Below are 24,175 nucleotides of genomic sequence, written 5' to 3'. Positions count from 1 at the left end.
TTACTATAAAGAAAAGCTATACAGACAAGTACCTGTGATAAATTAAGTGAACAGGTAGATACATAAAGATATTAAAATAATATACATAAAAAGACTCAGACATAAATGCCCAAAGAGTTTTCAGCAGTAGGGCAAGCAACCACGCTAGAAATTGTTTATTGCTTACTGACAGAAGTATACCTTGCACAATGAAAACTGAACTGGTAATAAAAAAAATTAAGACCACCTTCTTAAGTAAAATTTACTTCAAAACAATTAATGCTGGATTTTAGAAGATGGAAGAAGTTAACATTATCATCACTGCTATTATTATAATTATGAGTGTTTTTGAAAGGCAAAAGAACATGTATTGGTTCTCCTTTTGATTACTCAGCCAGCATAGACTAACACAAATTTACTATTTCAAAAATGGCAATAATAAAGTTTGTATGTCATATAGTAAAGATATATGCACATACACAACTGGATTTTTCATAACATCTGTAGAACAAATGAAATTTAGCTTTTAGAACAATTACTAATACTTTTTGGCACTGTATTAAGACTCTTTGGCACCTTTCTCCCTAACTTTAGTCTCTTTTTTTGCCATGTTAAGTGGTACTTCTCAGCTGGAGGCACATCATTAAACTACACTTGGGAATAGAAAAGCACAATGTTTAAAACATGGGAACACAACCTGTTCAGAGCCACTGAAAGATGAATTCAACTACTGTTAAAACATCAACTTCATTCTCTAACAAACTGTATCAGCCTAGAGGTCAAAAAAGGTAAGTCAAGAAGAGCAAGGTACTAGAACACCAGCATTGTTTATGGTAGAAATGAATCCTATGGAAATAAACAAGCAACCTGAAAGATCATTCCTTTTACAGAAAAAAGACAGAATTGTGAGGAGGATGTTGGAGGGGGAAATAACTGCTGAGGAACTGCTGTTACACTGGAAGCTTCTTGGGAAGTAGCTATTTCATCAGGCAGTTTGGTTTTCACCAGACTTGAAAAGCTGGATCCAATTCAAACCTCTTGCCACTAACAAATACAAAGATGCTGTCACAAACCTGTACCGAAGGGGCACCGGGTCAGGCTGTTTGTGAGTTTAACTAGGGGGAAAGGACTGAGGCCGAGACACCCACGTGGCACTCGCCTCCCAGGGGAAAACAGGTTGAAGCCCCTCACCACACTCAATCAGTGTTGAGACCAGATATAGATATATATTAGTCCAAAAACAACTTCTCACAGATGCACTGAAGAGCATAATGCTACAATATCTGCACTGGGGAAAAGAAATAATAAAATAAATCACTGTGAGAATAGCATGACTAAAACACAGGGTTAGTATCAGTTCATCTACTAATCACATTACAGCCTTAAATATATCACTTAAAAAAAAAAACACACACACTAAACAATCAGAAATCTAATCCTGAATATTTGTTATATTCAATTCAAGATATGGAAAAAAAAGCCCTGTTCTGTAACAGCCAATGCATTGATGTAAGCCCTCTCTGGCTCACCATCAAAAAGAAGAAAAATCCAGTTTCCATATGACACCTGTCTATAGACAGCTGTCTGTTTCTAAACAAAATCTCATCTCTACAAATGGCCTTCAAAGCACTATTCTGCCACCTGAACAGGTTGCTACCGTTGAAATGTTATTGATACATAGGGCACATCCCTATTGCACAGAGTTCCTTCAATTTAGAATAAATCAAGTTGGTGAAACTGAATGCTTAAGAATTGGTAAAGCCTATGCATGGCCATTATATGAACAACTTGGGTCCCCTGCATTTTTAGATAGCACTCTTCATGTATTAAACACAGAAATAGAATCCTATACATATAGGGAACAGAATTAATTGCAATGTACAATGCATACTGCAAGTCCAAGGCATTCAATCGTTCAAGCTATGAAGATTCAATGTGCCCAAGCAGTTTTTGCAGAAAAACTGATCTTGAAGTTTAGCATTACTCTTAGCAAACAGTGAATAATTTACTTGCTGCTGATGACTATTTTTGAAAATACATTTTGATAATATTTCATCCTAGAGGAATTCTTCTCTGCACACTTTTATTTATTTTTTGAGAAACATAAATATGACCTAAAGTATTCTGAGGCCAAAAATACATAATTTAACTTTGAAAATACATGAAATTTTAGATATGTAATTTTCCTTTACAATAGCCTTTCATAGTTAAACAATCTCCTAATACGTAAATGTAACTATAAAGAGTGTAAAGAAACTGTTTTCACTTCTTATTTCCTGGAAAGAAGGGGTGAAAATTTTAAAAATTAATCATACAATGCTGCCCATAAATCCCTGCAAATGTGCACTAGTGACATAATTGATAAACACCCTTTCTGCAGGAGACACTGTTTCACAACTGTCCACACACACCAACCACCAACTATAGAATAAAATGTAAATAATTACTTTCCTGAAACACTTATTTCATCTTCCAATCAGTTTATACATTAAAGATAATAAGATAACTAACAATACTATTCATTTTGTTGCTAATGTAGAAGGTGGTACTTGTTTCACATTAGCTAAGTATATGAAATTCAACATTATCAACAAGTACAATATAAGACATATCCTCACAGGAAATACCTGGCTAAGAGAAAGGCAACACAGTTATGAAGATACCTAGTTTACAACTGTGAATTATGACCAGACAGAAAGATTAAATATTGCAATTGCTATTGAACACAATCACTGAAGGAAACCACAAGCAACAAATTGGGAGGGTGTAACAGACCACTGTGGCTTCAGTTCTGAGGTTCTCTCCTTAAATATGTACACTTAGCCTGCTGTTACAGATAGAATGGAGGCAGAAGAGACCTTTGGTCTGATCCACTGACAAATTTATCCACGAGTGCCAACAGGTCTCCAAAATAAGAAAACAGGACCTCTGTTTTAGTACAGACATCTTCAGAAGTTCAAGCTAAAGATAAAACTGTAGAATTTAAAATGTTTGAGAGAAAGAACAAAAAGCAAATACCGCACTCAAAACATCACACAAAACATGAAGAATGACATTCTCTGAAGTCTCCATTTACTAAAAAAATTAAAGGTTACATGTTGTGTGTTAATTATGCTTTATTGGTTGGTGCGTGGGGTTGTTTTGAGGCTTGGGAGATGAGTGTGTTCTGCTAGACTTCATATTTCAGAGTATTTTGTACTCCATTATCCCTGCACTGCTAGGCCACTTACGTTGTGGAAGTCTTATCACTTGAACTAAATCATTAACCTGCAACAATAGGTGGATTTTTTACCATAGACCTGGGCCATGTGCAAAGGAAAATCTTGAACAATCTGTAATAAAAGTCTTACAGTACAAAGAATACTGCCTATCAGGAATTTGAGCTTAAATAAGCAAACACCATCAAGCAATTAAAAAATTAACTACACAGCTTTGAACTGGAACATCTTCACATAGGCTGCACCTGTTTCAAAACCCACTGTGCTGTTTTAAGTTTTCCTTGCAATTATGGTAACATGATATGGCAGTATGCCTGTTCGACGTTGTAAAGTCTAAAATTAACGCACTTTCCTTTGGTCCTTGAAATACATAAACATATGACAGCCAGAGTGAAACACAGCTGAAGTGAAACACAAATGAATTACCACAGCATAGTGATATACATAGAAATTAACTAAATAGCCATATTTTATTATTTCCTGATTTTCTGGGAGGTGTTTGGTTCTCTGGTTTGTTTCGTGGGTTTGTGTGGTTTTTTGTTTGGTTGGTTTTGTGGGTTTTTTTGGGGTATTTTTGTGGGGTTTTTTAAGTTTCTTAATTTACACAAAAGACATATTGTTCAGGAATTCAGAGCATTATAATTTAGTTCATCCACACACCCATTTATATGTGTTGAAAAGTGTTAAAAGCATAGTCTGCTATTAAATGATTACATTTTCTGATCACATGTCCTGTACTACCACAAATCTTTCCAATTACTATTAATTGTAATCAATTCACAAATTTCAAAAGTGAATTACCTATGTCTAGGCATCATTAATGTTAACTAATAACCCATTTTATGTAATGTGCCATCAAAACCAGCACATCTATGTTTATTCCCTGAATTAAACACAGCACTTGAAATATTATTAGCTTGTATGTCTCAGCGTTAAGTATTCTCTTAATACAACGAATTACCTACCACAGTCACTGCTAACAATCCCTGCTAATGAAGTAAAATCAAGATCAAGATTAATAGTATAGTTTATACCTCCAGGAGTTTGGTGAGGTTATTTGTTTTACTGGTTGAACTTAAAACACACAAATGTGAACAATGACAATGGTGGCAGTTATGGAAAAAAAAAAAAAACAAACAAAAAAACACCTTCCCATGCTTCTGCTTCAATCCCTTGTCTTTGACAAGCCAATTTTGATAAAGCTTTCATCAACTTCTTTCACTTTTAATCTACTTCCTTTAAAAAACTGCAGACTTTTTGTATGGATTTCAGCTATGCAGTATGAGTGTCTTCATCTCTCTATGTATATAGATTGAACAGTTCCTACAACTTCCACTAAGCAGTCCTCTGCCTAAAAAAAGCCTCACAAGAAGTTCTGCATAAAAAAAAAAAAAAAAATAAAAAAAAATCACAGAGTAAATGCCTTTTCTAATCCTTAAAGAAAAGGGACTGTTTTTTTCTTTGATTTAAAAGTTGTAGAATAAGCAACTCAGGTATACAGCACTGAAAGGTGACAAAAGATATGTACAACCACTTACAATGTGCATAACTAAGTTCTTTAAAAACACCCAGACTCAAAAATAGTTTTTAAAATCTCCTGGCTTCAGTTCTGGTTTCTCAGAATATTGTTAACAAACCATATTTAAGTTTCCCTAAATGGCCTTTCCAGTAAGTCTCTTGTGCATCAACATGGAAAAAAAAAAAATTTCACAGATCTTTCTGAGAGGGGTTATACTCTCCCCAAGAGATCAGAACTAAGCAAGATTATGACAGAAAATGGGACAAGACTTTAACAATATTTTCAGAAAAGCTGAACAAAAGCCTACTAGCAGTTCAAGCAGCAGTTTTGGCTCTGACAATACAACTTGAATGTATCAATGTCGGCTGGTGCTAAAAAGCTCAGAAACTTAAGTATCTAACTTCAAAAAGAGAAATTCTTAGAAAAGCTGAAATATTTGCTGACCTGGAACCTTACCAGCTGTTCTCCCTTGCAAGAAGTTCTGATCTAGTAGATGTGATTCTTCCCTCAATGTTTACAGAATGATGTTCTGCCATACTGCTCATTAACTAATTCAGGAAAAAATAAATTCTTGTATACTTAAATATAAATGTTTAACTGAAATCAAATTCCACAACAATAAGGACAGTAACCAAATTAAGTCCAAACAGGAGGTACAAGGGTTCAGAAACAAGTGGCATAAGAACTCACATGGAAGTCATCCTCAATTTTCTAACTTTAAGGCTGTTCTTTTACAAAAGACACACAAAGTACTCAAGACAGTAACTTGACTTGTAGTGAATATTAATATAACTATGTCCATTTGCTTTCACTTATAGTCTTGAAGATGACTAATGATAACAAAGTTGTTTAGAAAATGCTCAAGGATCAGGCCTTGTATTTTGAGAGGTGTCCTTTGCACAGCAGTACAACATGCCAGTACTGTCCTTAATTCCATATTGATTATCAAATTATCATTGGTTCAAATCAGTAAGAATGAAAAGAATGCAAGTTTCTTTCATTAAAAAAAATAGAGAGGGATTAATATATATATAAGACTCCCTACAGGGCAGAGAAAGCATGCATCTTTCATACCTTTTTCTGATAAATATAATTAGATCAAGAATATTTATAAAAACATTAAAATGCTACAGTTTTCTAACTGTATGCCACCAAATACCACAAAAACCTAATGCAACTGTTACCATGATAAAAGGGTAGTATCATCATTTTTAAAAACCTCACCTCTAGTCTCACCCCTGAAGACAGCCCCCCAGTTCTACCAAAACCATCCACTTCCATAAAAAGGTCCTTTTTTTGACAACTTAGACAATCTACCATGGAGATTCAGGAAGAAATGAGGCTATGATTAACAAGTTTTTGCTTTGCGTTTAGGCCTGTAAGGGAACTAATAGTGACAACTCAGCTTTTGATTGTTTGTACTTTCCCCAGTAAGGCTCAGAGGATTACAAACTGACTCTTTCCTTTGGAAAAATATGGGATATGATGTTGAAAGAAATAAGGTCAAAACCAGAAAACAATGACCAGGTCTCATAATATCATGGCACTTCCAAACTCTAAGAATAAAAAGGCAATAAGATATATTAGTTTTAACAATTAAAGAGCAGGACAATTTCTACAACATGTTGACTTACAACCAACTTAATTATTACAGATTCTCTTAAGCCCTAGAAAATCTGAGGAAGATTGAACACTACAATTCCTTGGCTACAGGAAGAAAAAACCCAACTCTGTTCTTTAAAGTTTAAATTTCTTTTAAAGGGAAAAGTAACAAGAGAACTGAAGCAAAAGGAAGACGTTAATTTGGACATAAAGGATGTCTGAACTAATTTTGCTTCAGAAGATAGTAACAGAAAAACTAGTGTGTTGGTTACCATTTCAGATCTAATTACTTCTGTGTCTACAATCTTAACTTGAAAACTGCACAAATTTAGAAAAAGCACTTCCAGGATCATAACAAACAAGAGAGCTACGGGAAGATATATACCATAACAGTAATAACACTGAACTACAAATTTAGCCTGCTCTACAGAGGGTTTTAATGCCATTAACAAAAGCAGGCAAAAAGCAAAAAATCTGAAAGAACCTGAAGGTGTACAAGTCAATAGGACCCAATGAGATCCATCCACGGGTCCTGAAGGAACTGACAGATAAAGCTGCTAAGTGGTTTTCCATCATATTTGAAAAGTCATGGCAGTCTTGTGAAGTTCCCACTGGCTGGAAAAGGGGAAACCCCCTTTTAAACCCCATTTTCAAAAAGTGAAGGAAGGAAGACCTTGGTAACTACAGGCCTGTCAGTCTTACCTGTGTGCTTGGCAAGATCATGAAGCAGATCCTCCTGAAGACTCTGAGGCACATGGACAAAGGGGAGGTGATTGGTGGCAACCAATACAGCTTCTCAAAGGCAGACTGCCTGGCAAATTTGGTGGCCTTTTACAGTGGAATTACACTGTTAGTGCTAAGTGAAGAGCATCCTATGTCATCTACCTGGACTGGTACAAGATGTTTGATGCTGTACCACACAACAACTTGGTCTCTAAATTGGAGAGACTTGGATTTGACAGAGGGGCCACTTGATGCATAAGTAACTGGCTGGAGGCTGCACTCAAAGAGTTGCAGTCAATGGTTCAGTGTCCACACAGAGACGAGTGAATGGCTTTCTTCAGGGGTCAGTACTGGGACCAGTGCTGTTTAACATCTTCATCAATGACCTGGTTTGAGGCAATCCCAAGCACAAATACAGACCTGGGGTGCTGGTTAATGAAAAGCTCAACATGAGCCAAAAATGTGCAAGCGCAGCTCAAAAAGCCAACCCGATCCTGGGCTGCATTAAAAGTGTGGCCAGCAGGTCAAGGGACGTGATTCTCCCCCTCTGCTCCGCTCTCAGGAGACCACACCTGGGGTACTGCATCCAGCTCTGGGGTCCTCAACACAAGAAGGACATGGGCCTGTTGGAGCAGGTCCAGAGAAGGACCATAAAAATGATCAGAGGGCTGGAACATCTCTCCTCCTAGGACAGGCTGAAAGAAATTAGGTTGTTCAGCCTGAAGAGTAGAAGGCTCTGGGGAGACCTTTTTGTGACCTTCCAGTATTTGAAGGGGCCCTACAAAAAAAACTAGGAAGGGACCTTTTAAAAGGGCTTGTAGTGATAGGATATAGGGTAATGGCTTCAAATGAAAGAGGGTAAATTTACGTTATAGTGAAGAACTTCTTCCTAATTTCTAAGGGTGCCGCGACACCAGAACAGGTTGCCCAGGGAAGCTGTGGATGCTCCAACACTGGAGGCGTTCAAGGCCAGGTTGGCTGGGGGCGTGTGCAGCCCTGTCCTGCGGCATGGCAAGGGGCTTGGAACTAGATGATCTTTAAGGTCCCTTCCAACCCAAACCATTCTGTGATTTTATGAAACCACTTAACAAAAACAAAAAACAAAACAAAACAAAAAAAACTCACAATCCAAACTGGCCCTTCCACTGACTTCTACAGAGAATGGCTTGCATTAGAATATTGCATTCAGATCTCTGGGTTAGGGTTTTTTGGGGATTATTTTTCCACCAATCTCCTTCATGTTTTGCACAATTAATAGAGAAACTTTTCTAACAGGCAATTGATACTACAGTAACTAGGCTACTACTCAGATCATTTTTTCTTGTTAATTTCTGATAAGTCATTTGTGGTTCTGGATACCTAGAGACATATCAAGGTCTTACCTGTATAAGATGTAAAGAATCAATTAACTTGAAAACTCTCACAAGTACTTATTTTTTTGTAACCAAAAAAACCACAAACAAAAAAACTCACCACAAAAAAAAAGCATCACCACCAAAGAAACATCTCAACCACCCCAAAATCAGCTTAAAAATGGTAGAAAACAAAAGCAAAGTTGGAAGGAGAATCTGTATTTGTTAATCCACCAAATTCCCAAGTACTCATAAAGGAACCAAAACATTCCAATTAATTTTAAGAACTTTTTGAGGAGGAAAGAATTTCTATTTAAAGTTTTATGCTTCTTTATTTTTTTCTTCTGAAAATTCTAAATTACAATAACTTATTTCTATTTTTCCTTACAGGTTTTAGTATTTTTTTTCCTTTGATAAATTAACTTGCATTTATCTTTCCAGAACTATACATTTGTCTGAAAACATATGGAAAATTTGGTAAGATTCAGGACTGTGTTTTCCCTCCCCTTCCTATTGCCCAAATCCAAACCATCACACACAATCCACAATCCTTCTCATTCCTTTTCTCATTCAAGTAAAGCAAATCACTGAAGCACTAATATCCCGGGCTGCAGAGGATGTCAAGAAACAAGAAGTGGGAACTCTTTCATGAACAAGCAAGAAGAAAAACAGTGGAAGTAAGTGTTCTGGCTTTCTAAGAGAGTTCTGAATGCATTACACTGCATTTTTTGTCTATTTAAAAAAAAGTCCATCTCTTCACTTTTGGTTACAGAACTGCCAATAGAAGTGATTCTCTCTTTTGCTGCCACTCCTCCAACCCACACTGTAGTGAATCTCGCAATTGCGCAGCCATGTAATTCATGAGTAAGTTGCTCCAAGGGAAAACTACACTTTTTGGCAGTACAGTTTAATGCTGGCTTAGCTCACTCGGCAAGTGTATGAGCACTCCAACAGAGAGAGTTTAGCAGAAACATACAGAGCTGGTGTGGAAGGTGTTGTGTTTCTGCTTGTGCCAAGTATGGAGGATGAGAAAACACTGAACTACCCATTCAGGCAAGAGCTGCCATCGCAACACCCTAGATATAACATGAAATTACAGCCTGAGTCCCAATCTTTCACTTCTAGATTAAAAGGAAAGAGTCTGTTAATACCAGCGACTATGGTGCTCAACACGTAAATATGGAGAAGTTGATTAGGCCCATTAAAGCAGTGAGCCAGGCAACTATTTGGAAAGCCCAGCAACACTGATGCTATGAACCAATTCCTCTGAAAAAGGGAAAAAAAAAAAAAAAAACCAGGAAAAAAATAAGAAAGGAAAAACCAAGACCTCTGAAGCGATCCCTCCAAGGGAACTCAATACACATGCAACATACAGAAGCATTAACTGCAACAGAAGGCATTTTATCATGTGCCAACTCATGCAAAGCCTTTCCAGCTAACATCACCAGAAATTTGACTAAAGAACTCACTTTGCACTGACATTCTGAGATTCTACAGCTGTGATCTCAGACTTAAGTAGCAAAGTGAAGTTTCCTGCTTTAGCAGTCTGAACTAGAACACAGCAAACTCTTGTTTTCCTGAATCCGTACTGTATTATGAAACCAGCATAGGATTCTCCCCTGTAATGCCCAAACTCAACAGGTGTCTCTGGGTGAAAAAGCTGCTGTCATACAGGAGTTAAACCGTTTACCTTTGCTTGGTAGTTGCGATTCCTTACTCTGAAGGCAGCTGCACAAGACAAGCGTCATCATCCGTGAACAATGTAGTGTACAGACATCTGAAAGTTGCTTCCTGTCCTATGGGACTACTCACATACCCAAGGTTTGTGAGTATACACAAGGTGACTACAGTCTAATACATGCCAACAGTTTATCCCTCTATAGCATAACAGATTCTTGTTTCAGTGTTCTCCACTTGTAAACCAGCAATGAGTCCAAGTACAAATGATAAGATTTCTCCTTTGAAAGGGCATCACTTACCAGTAACTACCATGCTGCTCATGTTAGAGTTCGGGCTATTGAGTACACTGCCTGAAAGAAGTTCGTCAGATCCTCTCTAAAAAGAAAGAGACAGTAAGATTTTTTTTTTTCCTCTATTTTGTGGTTTTTTTAAAGATTATATTAAAAATGGCAGTTTAACAGGGAAAACCTTTAGAAGAACTTAAGCAAGCATAACCAAGCCTATTCAGATTTGGCAGACTTCCTCTATTCAGATAAGTGCAACAACTAGAAATCTAAGTAAAACAGTATATGTACATGGCATTCTTTGAAATATGAGCAGCTTAAGCAGAGTTGTTTCACCCACCACTGAAATGAAGCCACCTCAAGACACGAGAACTGCTGAACAATAATTTTGTCCAGCATTTCAAATTAAAATATTATTATAATCAACTATATCTAGTCTATTTCAATAACATTTAAATTGATTTATTGTTTTAATATTTTAACATACAAATATCTTAAATTATATCTAGCTCAGACTACAAGGGAAATCTATACGAACAGAAATATGGAGTTTAGTTCAATTCTAACAACCCTATTTAAAAAGGAATAAATACATGTCTTCATAGGGAATTATCAATTTTCATTTTGGGGACACCTATTTGTCCTGCAAAACACAACTCTAGGGCAGGGAATTACATCTTCATTATAATTCTTAAAACACAATAAATATAAATTAAATGGTGGTTTTGAAGATTATTCAAAAATGTGCTGCAAAAATCAGAGGAGGGTTTATAGTGAAAACTTACAAGATATTTTCCTTTCCTATGATTTGCAAGATAAGCATCAGACAAGGCTGAAGAGGCTTTTGTCCTTTTTTCACACCTTCAGTCCCCCTTCCCTCACTTTATTTTACCCCCTGCATCCCTCAAGACTTCAGCTCTCAAAAATACAGCTTTAATTTCAATTTTTTTTTTTTTTTTTTTGCAAGTGAGTAAGTCTGACATCTTTTGAAGATTAATTTCTTATTGCTTTGTTCCCCACTTTGGAAGTTATTTCCCCAGCACCCTTAACACTAATTCAGGTCACTGTTAAAATGGAACTGAGGAAAGAAAACAGTTACTGCCTATCTTTATAAAAATAAACGGTTTTAATTCTGTTGTGGATACAACAATAGAATCTTAAGAATAGACAGTGAATATGTTCTACAGGGCACCTGAACACAGCATATTAAATTAACCTAACCATATCACCTTTCCAGGCAGCATGGTTGCAAGATGCATAAAATCAAACTTTTACCATTTGATCATAGTGCACTGTATGTGTATCCATACACAGAACAGTATGTTCAAGTTTGTTTAACCACATCTGAAATCCAAAAGCTCTTAAAAATAGTGTATCTGTGTATGCACATATAGAGCCATTAGAGTTACAGTTTTCAACATCAGCTCTGAAGAATCTTTTTACAGTTTATTGAATATGCTAAGCTCTCAACAGTACGTCACAATCAATAAAGCTGTGCCTATCAAGTCAAGAACAGAGATCCTTTAAAATTGAACAATGCCTAACAAAAAGATTAGGTAGGACCATGAGATGGACCACATCTTGTCCTTCTCAACGTAGGGACAGATCTCTAATCAAATATAAAGGAAAAAAAAATTTAGCTGGACAAACCTGAGAAATATGTTAGAGAAGTTAAACTCTCCATTATTCAAACTGCATTGTTTTCTACTCTAAAGATAATACACTAACCCAGGCACTCAGTAGAATTTTAAGAGAATGAATGTGTTTCAACATTCTATTTTTCTAACATGATATTTATATGAGTAGAATATTGTAAAGTTCAAGATTATTAGCAGTATAAGCTTAGACAATGAATCTCCTCACAGCTACCCACGTAGCCTGGCTTGGAAGCCCCTATGCATAGCCTGGGCAGCTCAACTGGGCAGGGAGAAGCAGCAGCACAGGATCAACCAGTTCACAGTCAGGTATATTAAGATAATTCAACAGCATTTCTTTTCCCCCTTAATATGCCAGGCATTATTTGCAACAGTACAGCAATTTCTACATAAACAGCTGAAGTATCCCCAGTACATAATCAATGTTCTTGCCAAAACCTGCAGGAACTTGACAATTCTGAAATATCTCAATTTGAGCTGTCTTCAGCTTCAAAAAGTTACTTACATCAGCAACTGCTGACTACTAGAATGAGTGATTACATAAATTCCTGGCTCCTAGTAAGGCTTGCAAAAAGCTGTTAATTTGTTAATCCACAGCAAAAAAAAAATCCAAAAGACAAGTTACTCAATAGACTGGATCTTCAGTTACTGCGCTTGTGTTTCACGAACAGTTAAGAGTTTTCATTTTAAAACACAATTTTTCATTTTATTAATACTTTCAGAGTCAATCACAAGATTTTGTCATTACACTTCAAAAAGTTTTAGGAGTTTTGCTTCAGAAGACTACGTAGATGTGAATTCCTTCTATTGGCACATATCGTATATTCTACATTTGGTTTATTCACATCAGTGTTCACAAGTCTGGTTCACACACGTACAGGCTCACATGTGGAATGTTCTTCCAGTTCACCATGAAATCACAAATGTATAACAAACATCTGCTAACTCATTCCCATACATACTTGCCAAGCATTTGGTAAAAGACAAAGATATCTCTTACTCTAATCATCTTATTAGATAGATACGTTTAATTTTCCTTATCAGTTCTTACGCTGCCTGGAGACCTCTGCACTAACTTTAAAATCAGCTATGCAGCAAAAGACTCATGATGTACTTGGACACAGAGCAGCTAAGTTACAAAATAAAAAGTAGTAACTGCCTGGTAGTTCTCATTCACTTTAAAAGGGTTATCTTAAGATGACAGTTGTTCAGTAAAGCAATTTAATATAAGGATTTCAAGTAAGCCAATGTGTACTCTTAGACTGGCATTACTGTGTGACACAAACACCCCCTGAATTACAGCTCAGACATTAAAACTTATTTTACTTACATTTATTCAGCAGAGATAAGACTTTATACGATTTGTGGTTTGGAGTGCTTGCTTTGTTTTTATGTGCATTCTCTTTTAAATGTTGCTAGGCTAAAAAGGACTGGCATCTTGTCCAAGCAGAGCTCTTCATCATTCTGCTACCTTACACACAAACTTCAGAATTATAACCTATTTCCTAAGTATCTTGGAATATGTGCTAGCCTTACTCTAAAGCACACCAGTTCTGCTAGCCATATCATGCAAAGCAAAGAAACTTTTGAAATAATTTAGGTAAATTCCATTGATTGTTTCACAGAAAAAGAAACTAAAGCCAGATCTTTGAAGAACATCACAAGTCACATTCAATGAAGAATGGGCAATCCAAGAACAACATTCACATAACTATTTTCCCCATCTGTGCTAACTGCTGTGTTCTAAATAAAAGCAAGTTTAAGATCATATAACAAAACTGAGGATCATATGAACACAGATCACAGAAATGGCCAAGCAAGTTAAAATAACAAACTAACAAAAAAACCCGCAATTTTATTTTGTCATAGACTGCAAAGGAAAGTTCCTATAATAGCAACATGGAAGAGACTAATTTATAATCTCCTTCCCTCATGCTAAAATGGATATTCAAGGACAAAAGTAGTACAAACTGCTACTACACTATTAATAGGTCATCTAACAGCTAGTCCTCAACAGCACAAGTTTTCAATGCCATATTTCTCTGCCAACAATGTCAAGAACATTAATCTTTCAAAAAAGCTAAACACCTATTCATATCAGAGATAGCTAGAATGTTTCTTCATGAAACCAGCATCTACCAAAATACCATTAAACAAAATAAACAAGGGAAATGGCAAACTCATTTCCTGCAGCAAGTGAACCTTAAACTTATTGCAGAGTCATTATTGTCCATTGAATGAAGCCCATGTTATCACACCATTGCCCCCATGAGAGCATTTCCATTCCTGGTGTGAAAACAGCATGTTAATGTTATGGCTTCAACCAATGGAATTAACATCAAACAAACATGTAGGGTCACTTTCAGAAAAAGATGGGAAATGTCCAAAGTCTTGAACTGGTATATGTATTTTACAGAAACTTAAAAATTATATACAAAAAATTATTTAATATACTATAAATCGAAATATTTCTATTTGTAGGACTTAAGTATTTCAGTTAATTTCTATAAATGAATACACTTATTGTATATACTCTGTCTCTTCTACAATTTACAAAATCAATTATAGAAGGAGAAAGAAAAAGCCCCTAGCTTAGCAAATTAATCTCCTAGCTCCCAGCTTTAGCCGTCATCACCAACTCAGAATCCTTCACAATACAAACTGGATTTACAGAGCAGGATTTTTTTTTTCCCCTCCCATAACAGACTACTATAAAGTTTCGTGCTATCACAGGTTATATTAGGCAGCTATGTAATTTCAGGAAGTCATTACAGTCATACTATCCTTCCAGACTAATCAAATAAAAAATAGACTATTTATAAGTCTTTGCCAACTATTTTCCTCACATTCCAGATAGGGCTTTAAATATTTCAAACATACCCAGATTTTATTACATCCAAGTTGTTTTAAAAAAAAAAAACCAACAAAAAAACAACAACACCCCACAACCACACACACTCATAGAGTAACAGTTCTGGTTTGAGAGTTACCATATACGTTTAGTCTTTTAAGCATCAAAGTACTTTTTGACAACTCTTTATGACAGAGAAACGTCATCATCTTTCGCCAATAATTCAGGGCTATGGAGACACTGATCAGAAGTTACGGCTGAACCCAACATAACAAACTTAGTGTATAGTACCAGTAGCACGTGTGGATGAACTACAATATAAGAACACTAAACCAGTACTGCTAGAAACAGAAAAAAAGTGACAAAACTGCACTTTGATAAAAAGTCCACAGCATCATCTAAAATAATTTCTGAAATTCCCACTAGAAAAAATAAATACCACACCAAGATATTGAAAAATACATTTTCTGTTAAATCCTCTCATTTATGGTATTCAAATTTGCTGATATTACAAGCCTCTCTCAAGAACAGGATGCTACTGCACACACCACGTCCTCACCCCCCATCCCTCTCTCCCCTCCTCTCCCAGATGAAAGAGAAAAGGGGAACTTCAGCTGCACTGCACATTTACCACAGTCATTCCCAGCCTACAGGCATGGATTTCCCAAAGGATATGACAATCTAGGATACAGGTCTCATGATTTAAAGAAACCTAACAGCATTGTAAAACACTTCATTTCTAACAACATCCAGGAACAATCTAAAAGACAGAAACATGGCACTACAGGAGAGGAATAGAAACATCTAAGAATTCCAGCCTAGGTATTAAACATCCCCCTCTAACAGAAACATACTTGCAAACACACCGCTTCACTATTCAATGTCTGAATTAACCTTGGGGACAATGTTGCAAGCAACAGGACACACTTTAAACCCTCAAACACCGCCTTTATAAACTTTGTTCAGTTTACATGCAATGGATCAGAATTTAATGAATGCTTCATTTTTAACAGGATACACTTCTAATGAGACACCACATAAATACACCCTCAAATACTCTTTAGTGAAGAAGAAACGCTTGATCTGCCTTACGCTCTAAGAACTACTGTAAAAACACGCAACCCAAATTACCAAATCAATTGATTGTTACACCTATCATAAGTGCAGAAGTCTCATTCAGGACAGGACAAGTCCAAATATACAATCCAAAAGATATTCCATGCAGGTTCATAGGTATTTACAAAGCACACAGTTTGAACTATAAGCTTGTTATCACTTCATCAGAGCCTTGCATATATGGAGAATGTCTACTTGATTTTTTTTTTCAAGACTACACTATTTAACTATATTAGCATGTAATCTTATCATATAAGGCCATGATCTCCATAGGTGCTTAATAACATCACTTGCTTTTAATTCAGCATGAAGCTAAGTGGATACGATATGACGACCTTTCTATACTTACTCTTTGTACTGTCTTCCCCACTTCAGTTCTTTCTCATGCTGTCCTCAGCCAATCATGTACGGTTTATATAGCCTAACAACCAACGTCTCCATTTTTACACTCATTTTTTCAATTGGGAAGGATCTAGGACAAAATTAAGCTTTTATTCTTTTTTTCTTGCAACTATAGGCATGGTATAGGCCACTTACCTCATCTACGAAAACACACAGTTTTTAGAAATTGAGAGCGCGTGATCAAGGAAATCGGGAGTCTTTAAGACTAAAAGGAGACAAGTCTCAATTCCTCTGAAGAGCCCCCAGGGTTCTCAAAATACATGGGAAAGAGCCAAATTTCTCAAAGCATATGAAGATCAAGATGGATGATTAAACTGAAGAGTAAGGAATCAAATCTCCACTTAAAACACGCCACCACGCCTTATCTGGAAACCTTCAAACTTTCAACTCTAATGAAAAACTGCAGGCAAGACTCTAGTCACGTACCAGTAGACACTTTAAACAGCCAGAAGAAAACAGACAAACAAGATAATTTATTCCAGTATTTCAGACTTTCTAGTCCACTTTTACCAGAGAGTGCTACGCTGAAGCAGCTGTACATAACAGGTAGTAAATTAGAACAGGTGAGAACAACCTGCTGGAGCTACCACCTGGATGCGTTCTCAGAATTCTGGTTAGAGAATCACAGCACCTACATGTACAGGTTTGATCCTTCAGTAGCAGTTTCTATATCTCAAAATAAGATGCACAAGGAAGGTATTTTCTACTTGATTTTCTGTTACTTTGCATTAATAAATTTAAAAAGTCCTAGTGCTATTTTGTCTGTAATTCAATACTCATGTTACACATTCATAGAAAAACTAATTTTATGAAAAGCTAAAAATTGCTCTATGTGCCTGCAGCTATAAAAAAAAGAAACACAAATTCCTAAAGCAAACATCACAGTCCCATTTATAGTTTGTGAAACCACAACCTCAACTTAGCCAGCTACTGCCAAAAGCAATGGTTCTACCTTCTCCCCGGCCCCAACAACTTGTTTCTCTTCTGTCCTCCCCAATTCTATGTTGCTACAAGGATTTATGCAACCACACGCTTTCAAATCTGACTAAAAGCATGTAACCCACTGTTACCGGCTTAGCTTTACCCTGGTTACATTCCCAAGAGAGGTTTGGGTTTGTGAACCCACATACCTGTTGCACAAGTGACAGAAAACTGAAATGCAGCTTGATGTGCTTGTGAAAACATGGCCTAAAGCTCTGAGAAGTGGGAAACATTTTCATGCTGGTATTGGCTCAGTCTTCAGACAGTGCAGGTGACCACACTTCTCTTCCTACAACCCCCTCAATTAAGATGCAAATATAGATGTTCCATTACAAATGAAAAGTAGGTGACTTTCAATCAGTGACAAACATCAAAACATATCAAATAGGTGTACTAAGCCTCCCTTACATTGATGCATACTTCCTACAGAACACAAACTGATTTTCAACATTTTTCCCTTCTCTCCATTTTCAGCTCTCCTTATTTTTCTACATATATTATGGTAGCAGAATGAACATTAAGAAAAAAAAAGTTACAAAGAAAAAGAATCGGTGTAGACTGTTCTGGAAATAAATATGAAATTTCAAACAGGGTCAATTTACAGGAGTTACTGTTAAAAAGAGAGTAGATGTCTTTCAATGAAAGAAGTTATTTTTTGTCACAAAGGACACGTTCCTTATACCATCACTGAAAAGACAAATCCAGGTGTTGGTTCTAAACTTCTGAACATGGTAACACAATTTTTACTTCACTGCTAGAATGTTCTGCACATTTTTGCTGTCTACTGTTGCTATGACTAAGTACTTAGTCATAAGTTGATTTAAAAACATTACCCTAGCTTAAACAAAATTAAAACAGTTCCTCCAACTCACAAACAATCCATTTTTCTATCATTGCCCTTAGCAGACTTTGTCTAATCTATTAGCAATCTACTAGTAATTATATTAGACATGCAAAGACAGCTCAAAACTATAATTCTAACATTTTAAATACATTACAACAGAGCACAGCATTTGTCTGTACAAGTCAAACAGGTTTTTACCCTACCACTCCCTCCCTTTTATTTAAGTATCTAGAATGATGACAGTGAAGGCAAAATAGATTTCAGAAAAAAAAGAAACTGAAAGGAAAAAACTATTTAAATACACTTTCTCATTTCTTAAGTTTAGTATAAACTTATCTTCTGACAACTTGTTAAAAATTTCTGAGGTTTTTTTCCTACACAGATTATTATATAGTGTACAGTTCAAATAAAATGTCACAATGTATCCACATTTTTTTTCTACCACAAGGAAAGTCTCAGTTCTCAAAAAAGGGTCAGTGTTCTGCAATTTTGTAAGAGAAGGTATCACCCCACAAAACTTGAATTATAACAAAAAAAAAAAAGTGGCTAGTGCTTGCAAGAGTACTTACAGATGCTGCTACTTCATGCTCTTTTCCTTCCCTCCATCACCTCGTATCTCTTTTGGTTTTAGCTACTGCCCTTCCCCCACACCACTTCGCCCATGTAAAATTCTAGCAACCAGGAAAGAGGGGGACCTAGTGACACATTACTGTTTCAAAAACCATCAGAAAGTACTTGCATAGTGCTGCTTAGGATCCTCTACCCAACCCTAACATAACCAATTAAAAATACACCAAGAATCCCCTCTTTTCTTAAGCATACTGCAAAGGCTGCTGTCATGAATTTTGGAGAAAAAGGCCATTCCCACACCTTTACACATTACAAAACTGTGTTTACAGGAATAGATTCGTTTTCTCTCCTAGCTGTAACCAGGGCTAGCCACACTTGGCAGCTGAAGCTCACTTTTTGGCAAGCGTAGCTCAAAGCAGTGTCAACAATGTCACAAATTCCAAAATGCTATGTACCAAATAATGCATACATGAAATAACGACTGATGCTTTTCTCCTATGAGGTAGAAGTACACCTCAGCCACTCTGAAATGTGCAAGGCATGTACACAAAATGAGTCACTCAGTTGTTCAGGCTCTATTTACCGCACAGCTATGCATACCATCCAGGAGAAAGGCAACACATTAAACTGCAGTGGCACACAATGAAATACAGTAAAAGAGAACTACCATCTCCAATATGCACCAAAAGCTCACCTAAATTATTCCCTGTACCTGTATATTCTTTACACCACATTTTATACTCCTCTGAAGATTCTTTTAATTACTCCAGAGAAAAGATAAATTATATATTTCATATATTCAATAGTTGGAAAAGACTATCACTTCAAGTGCCAAATCTTACATACTTATCCAGATTAAAGCATTGTAACTGTAAACAGCATACAAGACAGCAATTCAAACCACACTTTTTAGATTCTCATACTCAAACCTATATAGCCAGTGAGCAATGTGAAGTCTGAGACTAGAACTTAAGGACCTCATGGAATAAAAACAGAGCAACTGAAATGTACCTTTTTAAAATAAAAAAGCAAACGTTTTACATAACATGGCAATTTTTTTCAAGTATGCATGAAGAAGTCTATGCATTTTAAATGTAAAATCTAAGCAAAACAAGACATTACAGACCAAATCAAATATTAATTGCCTCATATATACTTATGACAGGGTTCTGACATGTTTTAACACTTTCAGAAATTAAAGCACACTGCTCTTCTGACAGACTTCATCTGGGAAGCATGTTCCCACTGCATATTTTGAGTTACACAAATCCCACATCTACTCTATGTAAATCAAGTTATCAAATGGTATTTGGGGTTTTTTTCCCACCTCCATTTGCATTTTTCTGTCTTTCTCAGCTTTTGGTATTAATTCCTGGTGACTCAACACCAAAATCAAATCAAGACTGAACACTGAATGGTTTGATGTGTAAGTCAAATCAAAATGTACAGCACAATTAAATGGTAGGAGCTTCAAATTTAACAGCCTCATCAGCAGGTAAACCTGAGACTATAAAACTGTTAGTAAAACACTATAAACAAGCATTCCTTTTACTTTATACTTTCCTTGCCCACATGCAGTCCCCAAAGCTGAAAAGACCTTTTTTTTAACTCAAAGACAATTCTCAGACTACAGTAGTTAACTTCTACTATCACTCTTTTACAAATGAGCTTAAAAATATAACTAACATGTTCACTTTTCTGTTTAAGGGGGAAAAAAAGCCAGGCAACAGTTAATGTAACTTTCAAATTTGTATCAGCATGACTGATGATGATAAAGTTTGCCAAACAGAAGGGTGATATTTCACAATCCCAGTCATATCTCATGCTCCCTTCCTCCAAGTATAATTGAATATAGCACAAACATGCTGCATAACTGATCAGCACATACACAGTAGATGCAAAATCTAAAGAAGGCACCAGGTGAAACAAATATGCTAGCTAGATAAATTTATTTCACACAGGTAAATCCCTGCCCACTTCCAATAGCTATCTCCAGTCACAATAAAAGCAGTGTCAAAAGAGCACTAAAACTGCTGCTGCCACTCACTCCCTGGATGCAAAACTTGCTCCCTACACATTCCCAAAGCACCCCGAAGAAAAGATAACAGCCAAGTACAGACTAATGTTCCCAGTTGTTTGTATACCAAAAGCATTCCTCAACTTTGAAAGATCCCTTCATCAAGCGCAATGAACAGTCACCAGAGAACATAAAGGACAAACGTTTCACATGGCCTTCCACAAAACATGACTAAGGCTAGCATTAGACTGCTACCCAAACTGCATGTACCAATTAGCAAGAAATTCCATTTTCCATTCTTTTTAGTATGTGGAGGTAATTACAGAAGCTCCAGAACACAATCCAGTTTAGTCCTCCCATATTTAACAGTTTTCTTCAGAAAATTATCACCATATTTATTCATTCCCACTACTTCCATGCATAACCGGATTGTTTCCTTTTAAAATCTAGAGAATAAGTCCATTTTTACAAGGCAAAGAACACTATCTTTTTGACACTTCTATGCCTTTCCTTGTATTTTAATCACTCTGATAAACCTGCCTTTCCTTCTTTCTAACATTATATTCATGATATAACTTCTACAATCAACAAGAACAACCAGTTATGTCAGCTCAAGTGTCTTTATTTCATTGTCTGGCTAATATCTGAAAATATGGTTCCAAAAATCACACTACCTGCTTACAGCATTTCATGAACACTCAAATTCTCCTAAGATTTTAAGTCACTCATAGTTAAGAATTAAATGAACAATGAATCCATTACTTCTCCTGAAGTGAGAATGTCAGAATTCAAGGTTCAAGCAATGCACAGTCTACCTGAAACTGCTTCTTCATTAGACATAGTTGAGGAGAATTTATAAATTGTTCTGCCTCAAAGATATGTGGGGCAGTTTACTTCCAAAAGATTTGAACTTCCTTAAGAATTCCTCTAAGCCACTAAATACATTCCAGAAGTTTTAATCAGTTAACACTTTGTCCTCCCAGGCAATGGAGACAGACTCATGCCGGTTCATACTACTGATTTGGTTTAGCTCCCACAGAAGTACTTAATAACTACACTTCCCTCTGGATTCAGAGTGATGTTAAGCTGGTCTCCAATACTGCTCCAACAAGTGGAGACAGATGGGTCCAGAATCTACATAACTGACTTCTTGCAGCTCCTCCTAGAAGCAAGCTTGCTCAGAAACATAATACAGGTACATCTCACAGAATAGCTGCTATGTCTACAGGTCAGCTGTATTATATAAGACCTAGTCCAAATCCAGCAGGACCAATACTGAATCTGAGCCAAAGAGCTTTACTAGGCAAAACCTGGCTTACTAAGCAGTTAACATAGATCAGCTTCAGGTGAAAAGGCAGCTACACAGTATAGCTATAAAGTCCACTGAAACAGAATTGCTTGCATGCATTCGTTAATGTTTCTGAACTTCAGAAATAAAAAGTAAAGCAAAGCAAATGCCCATCTCTTTGCCTACATAACAAATTCTACTTCCCACATTTTTGTGTTCTATTATAGACAGTCACTTCTTTTTTAACTTCAGAGGCAACCGTTTTGAAAAAAAAAAAAAAAAGGGGGGGAGGGAGGAAGAGAACATGTCTTTTACAGTCACCATGCAACAGTGAGAAAGTGTTGTTTTGAAAAACATCTGCAAAATTAAGCTTTAAAATTAGAAGCTGACACCACTACATTAATCTAGAACTACTGTTTACAGTTCAGTGCCTAGAACAGTCTTTTGTGTAGAGCCTCCAATTAACCTCTAGGGATTTTTGGTTAATAAAGCATATACTGCTGATTAAATATCAATTATATCAGCTGACAATGACTAGTTAAAATCTTACAGCTTGCAATTACTGATGCTCAAATTAGTTCATCTTGAATCAATAATTTGCCCACTTATTTGCTAAGTGTACATCCTACCTTGACACCAACTGCAACATCAGTGACAATGCTGTAAAAAAAAAAGAAAAAAAAAACAAGAACACAAGTCAAACAATTTATCCTCAGAAAACCAACTTTTTAATGTATTGCAATGCCAAAATGATGAGGAATCAAAACAGCCCAACAGTTTCCCCAATGAAGAAAACATGTCCAAAGACCACCGCAGGACTGAAATACCAAAAAAAAGGAAGAAAAAAAAAAAAAAAGACAAAAGCCACTGAGCTCCCCCAACCTATAGGCTGCTCCAAAACAGTCCAGTTTCAAGCAAACATTACATCAAAGCAGCAGTGCCAGGAAACTCAGGTTTCTGGACTACATGAGATCATAGGGTGAAAACAAAGGAATTTAAAAACAAGTAAACTTCTCACACACATCTATTAACTAGACAGATAGCTCAGGAACATAGCCTACCCTACAGCTCTTCTTACAGCAGAAAGCAATTAAGATGTTTTTTGAAATTAACTGGAAAAAAAAAAAGACTGGATTGGCAGTCACACCTATATGAAATTTAATTAAATTTAGTGAACTTTAATGAGGAACTCTTATACAAAACTCTGCAACAGGTATGTCAACATACATCTTTTTCTTAAGAGGTTGTGACTTCATAACTCACAATGTGTCACAGAATCCATAAAGAAACCTAAGTCCACACCAAAAAAAAAAACTGAAAGCAAAACACGACTATGGGAAAACATTCCACAACTTAATTCTCATTAGTGACAAGACTACTCAGACAGGATTTGTAACTTCCAACATTATAATCACAACTAACCATAAAAAGCCTTCAAAACTCGCACAGTTGAAAGGTTATATGCTTAAAGCATACCAAAGAGATTGCTCCACTGTTTGAAGCAGAGCAAACTACTTAATAGAACATTTGGAAGCTGGAAGACATTGTATTTTCAGTGACAAGGCTACAGCCACCAGAGTCGTTTTTCAGGTCCAACAGAAAGAAGGCCTTGTGTATAGTGACCGCCCATCCCAGCTCTCGACCAGGACCCAGGGCCCTCACCGCCTCCTACGGCTGGCTCCTTCGAAACCTCCCTTCCTTGGCTTTTTTACACAAAGATATCTTTCCAGCTGGGGAGGGGGAGAAGCCTTATCAGAAGACTTATCAGGCAGTTTCTGAAAACAAAAGAGCTCAACATCTGGCTCTTGGCGGTATCGCTCCTCCCCTCCAGGAAGCTCCAAAACAAACCCCACGGAGCGTCCCTCCTCACCTCACGGCCTGGGACGAGGAGAGGGGCTAGGGGAAAGGAAGAGAAGCCGAAGGGAGAGAACCTGGGGCGCTGGAGGGGGCAGATGGGGGTACATAGACTCCTTTACGGCGTCTCGGGCACTACACTAAGTAGGAGACGGCCCAAAGCCCTCAGCAATTTAAACGTGAAGACCCTACGGCAGGGCCCACGCTACAGAGAGCCCGACCCCCCTCTCCCCCGGCCCT

The 24,175-nt window shown here is 36.7% G+C and overlaps 1 protein-coding gene across 1 annotated transcript in view; it reads right to left on the bottom strand.

Moving 5' to 3' along the window:
• Positions 1-22,739, bottom strand: part of PTBP2 (polypyrimidine tract binding protein 2) — a 49,475-nt gene extending 26,736 nt beyond the window's left edge. Inside the window, exons 1-2 of the mRNA XM_008946871.1 lie at positions 22,711-22,739; positions 10,373-10,448 (exon numbers count right to left, since the gene is read on the bottom strand). Of these exons, the coding sequence (XP_008945119.1) occupies positions 10,373-10,394 (22 nt within the window). The 5' untranslated portion in view covers positions 10,395-10,448; positions 22,711-22,739. The remainder of the gene's footprint in view (positions 1-10,372; positions 10,449-22,710) is intronic.
• Positions 22,740-24,175: the final 1,436 nt, after the last annotated feature.

Source organism: Merops nubicus, unplaced genomic scaffold (genome assembly GCF_000691845.1).
Source record: "Merops nubicus isolate BGI_N331 unplaced genomic scaffold, ASM69184v1 scaffold13449, whole genome shotgun sequence".
Lineage (NCBI taxonomy): Eukaryota > Metazoa > Chordata > Aves > Coraciiformes > Meropidae > Merops > Merops nubicus.
The sequence above is the reverse complement of the archived record's forward strand: the minus strand, read 5'-3'. Positions and strand labels throughout refer to the sequence as shown.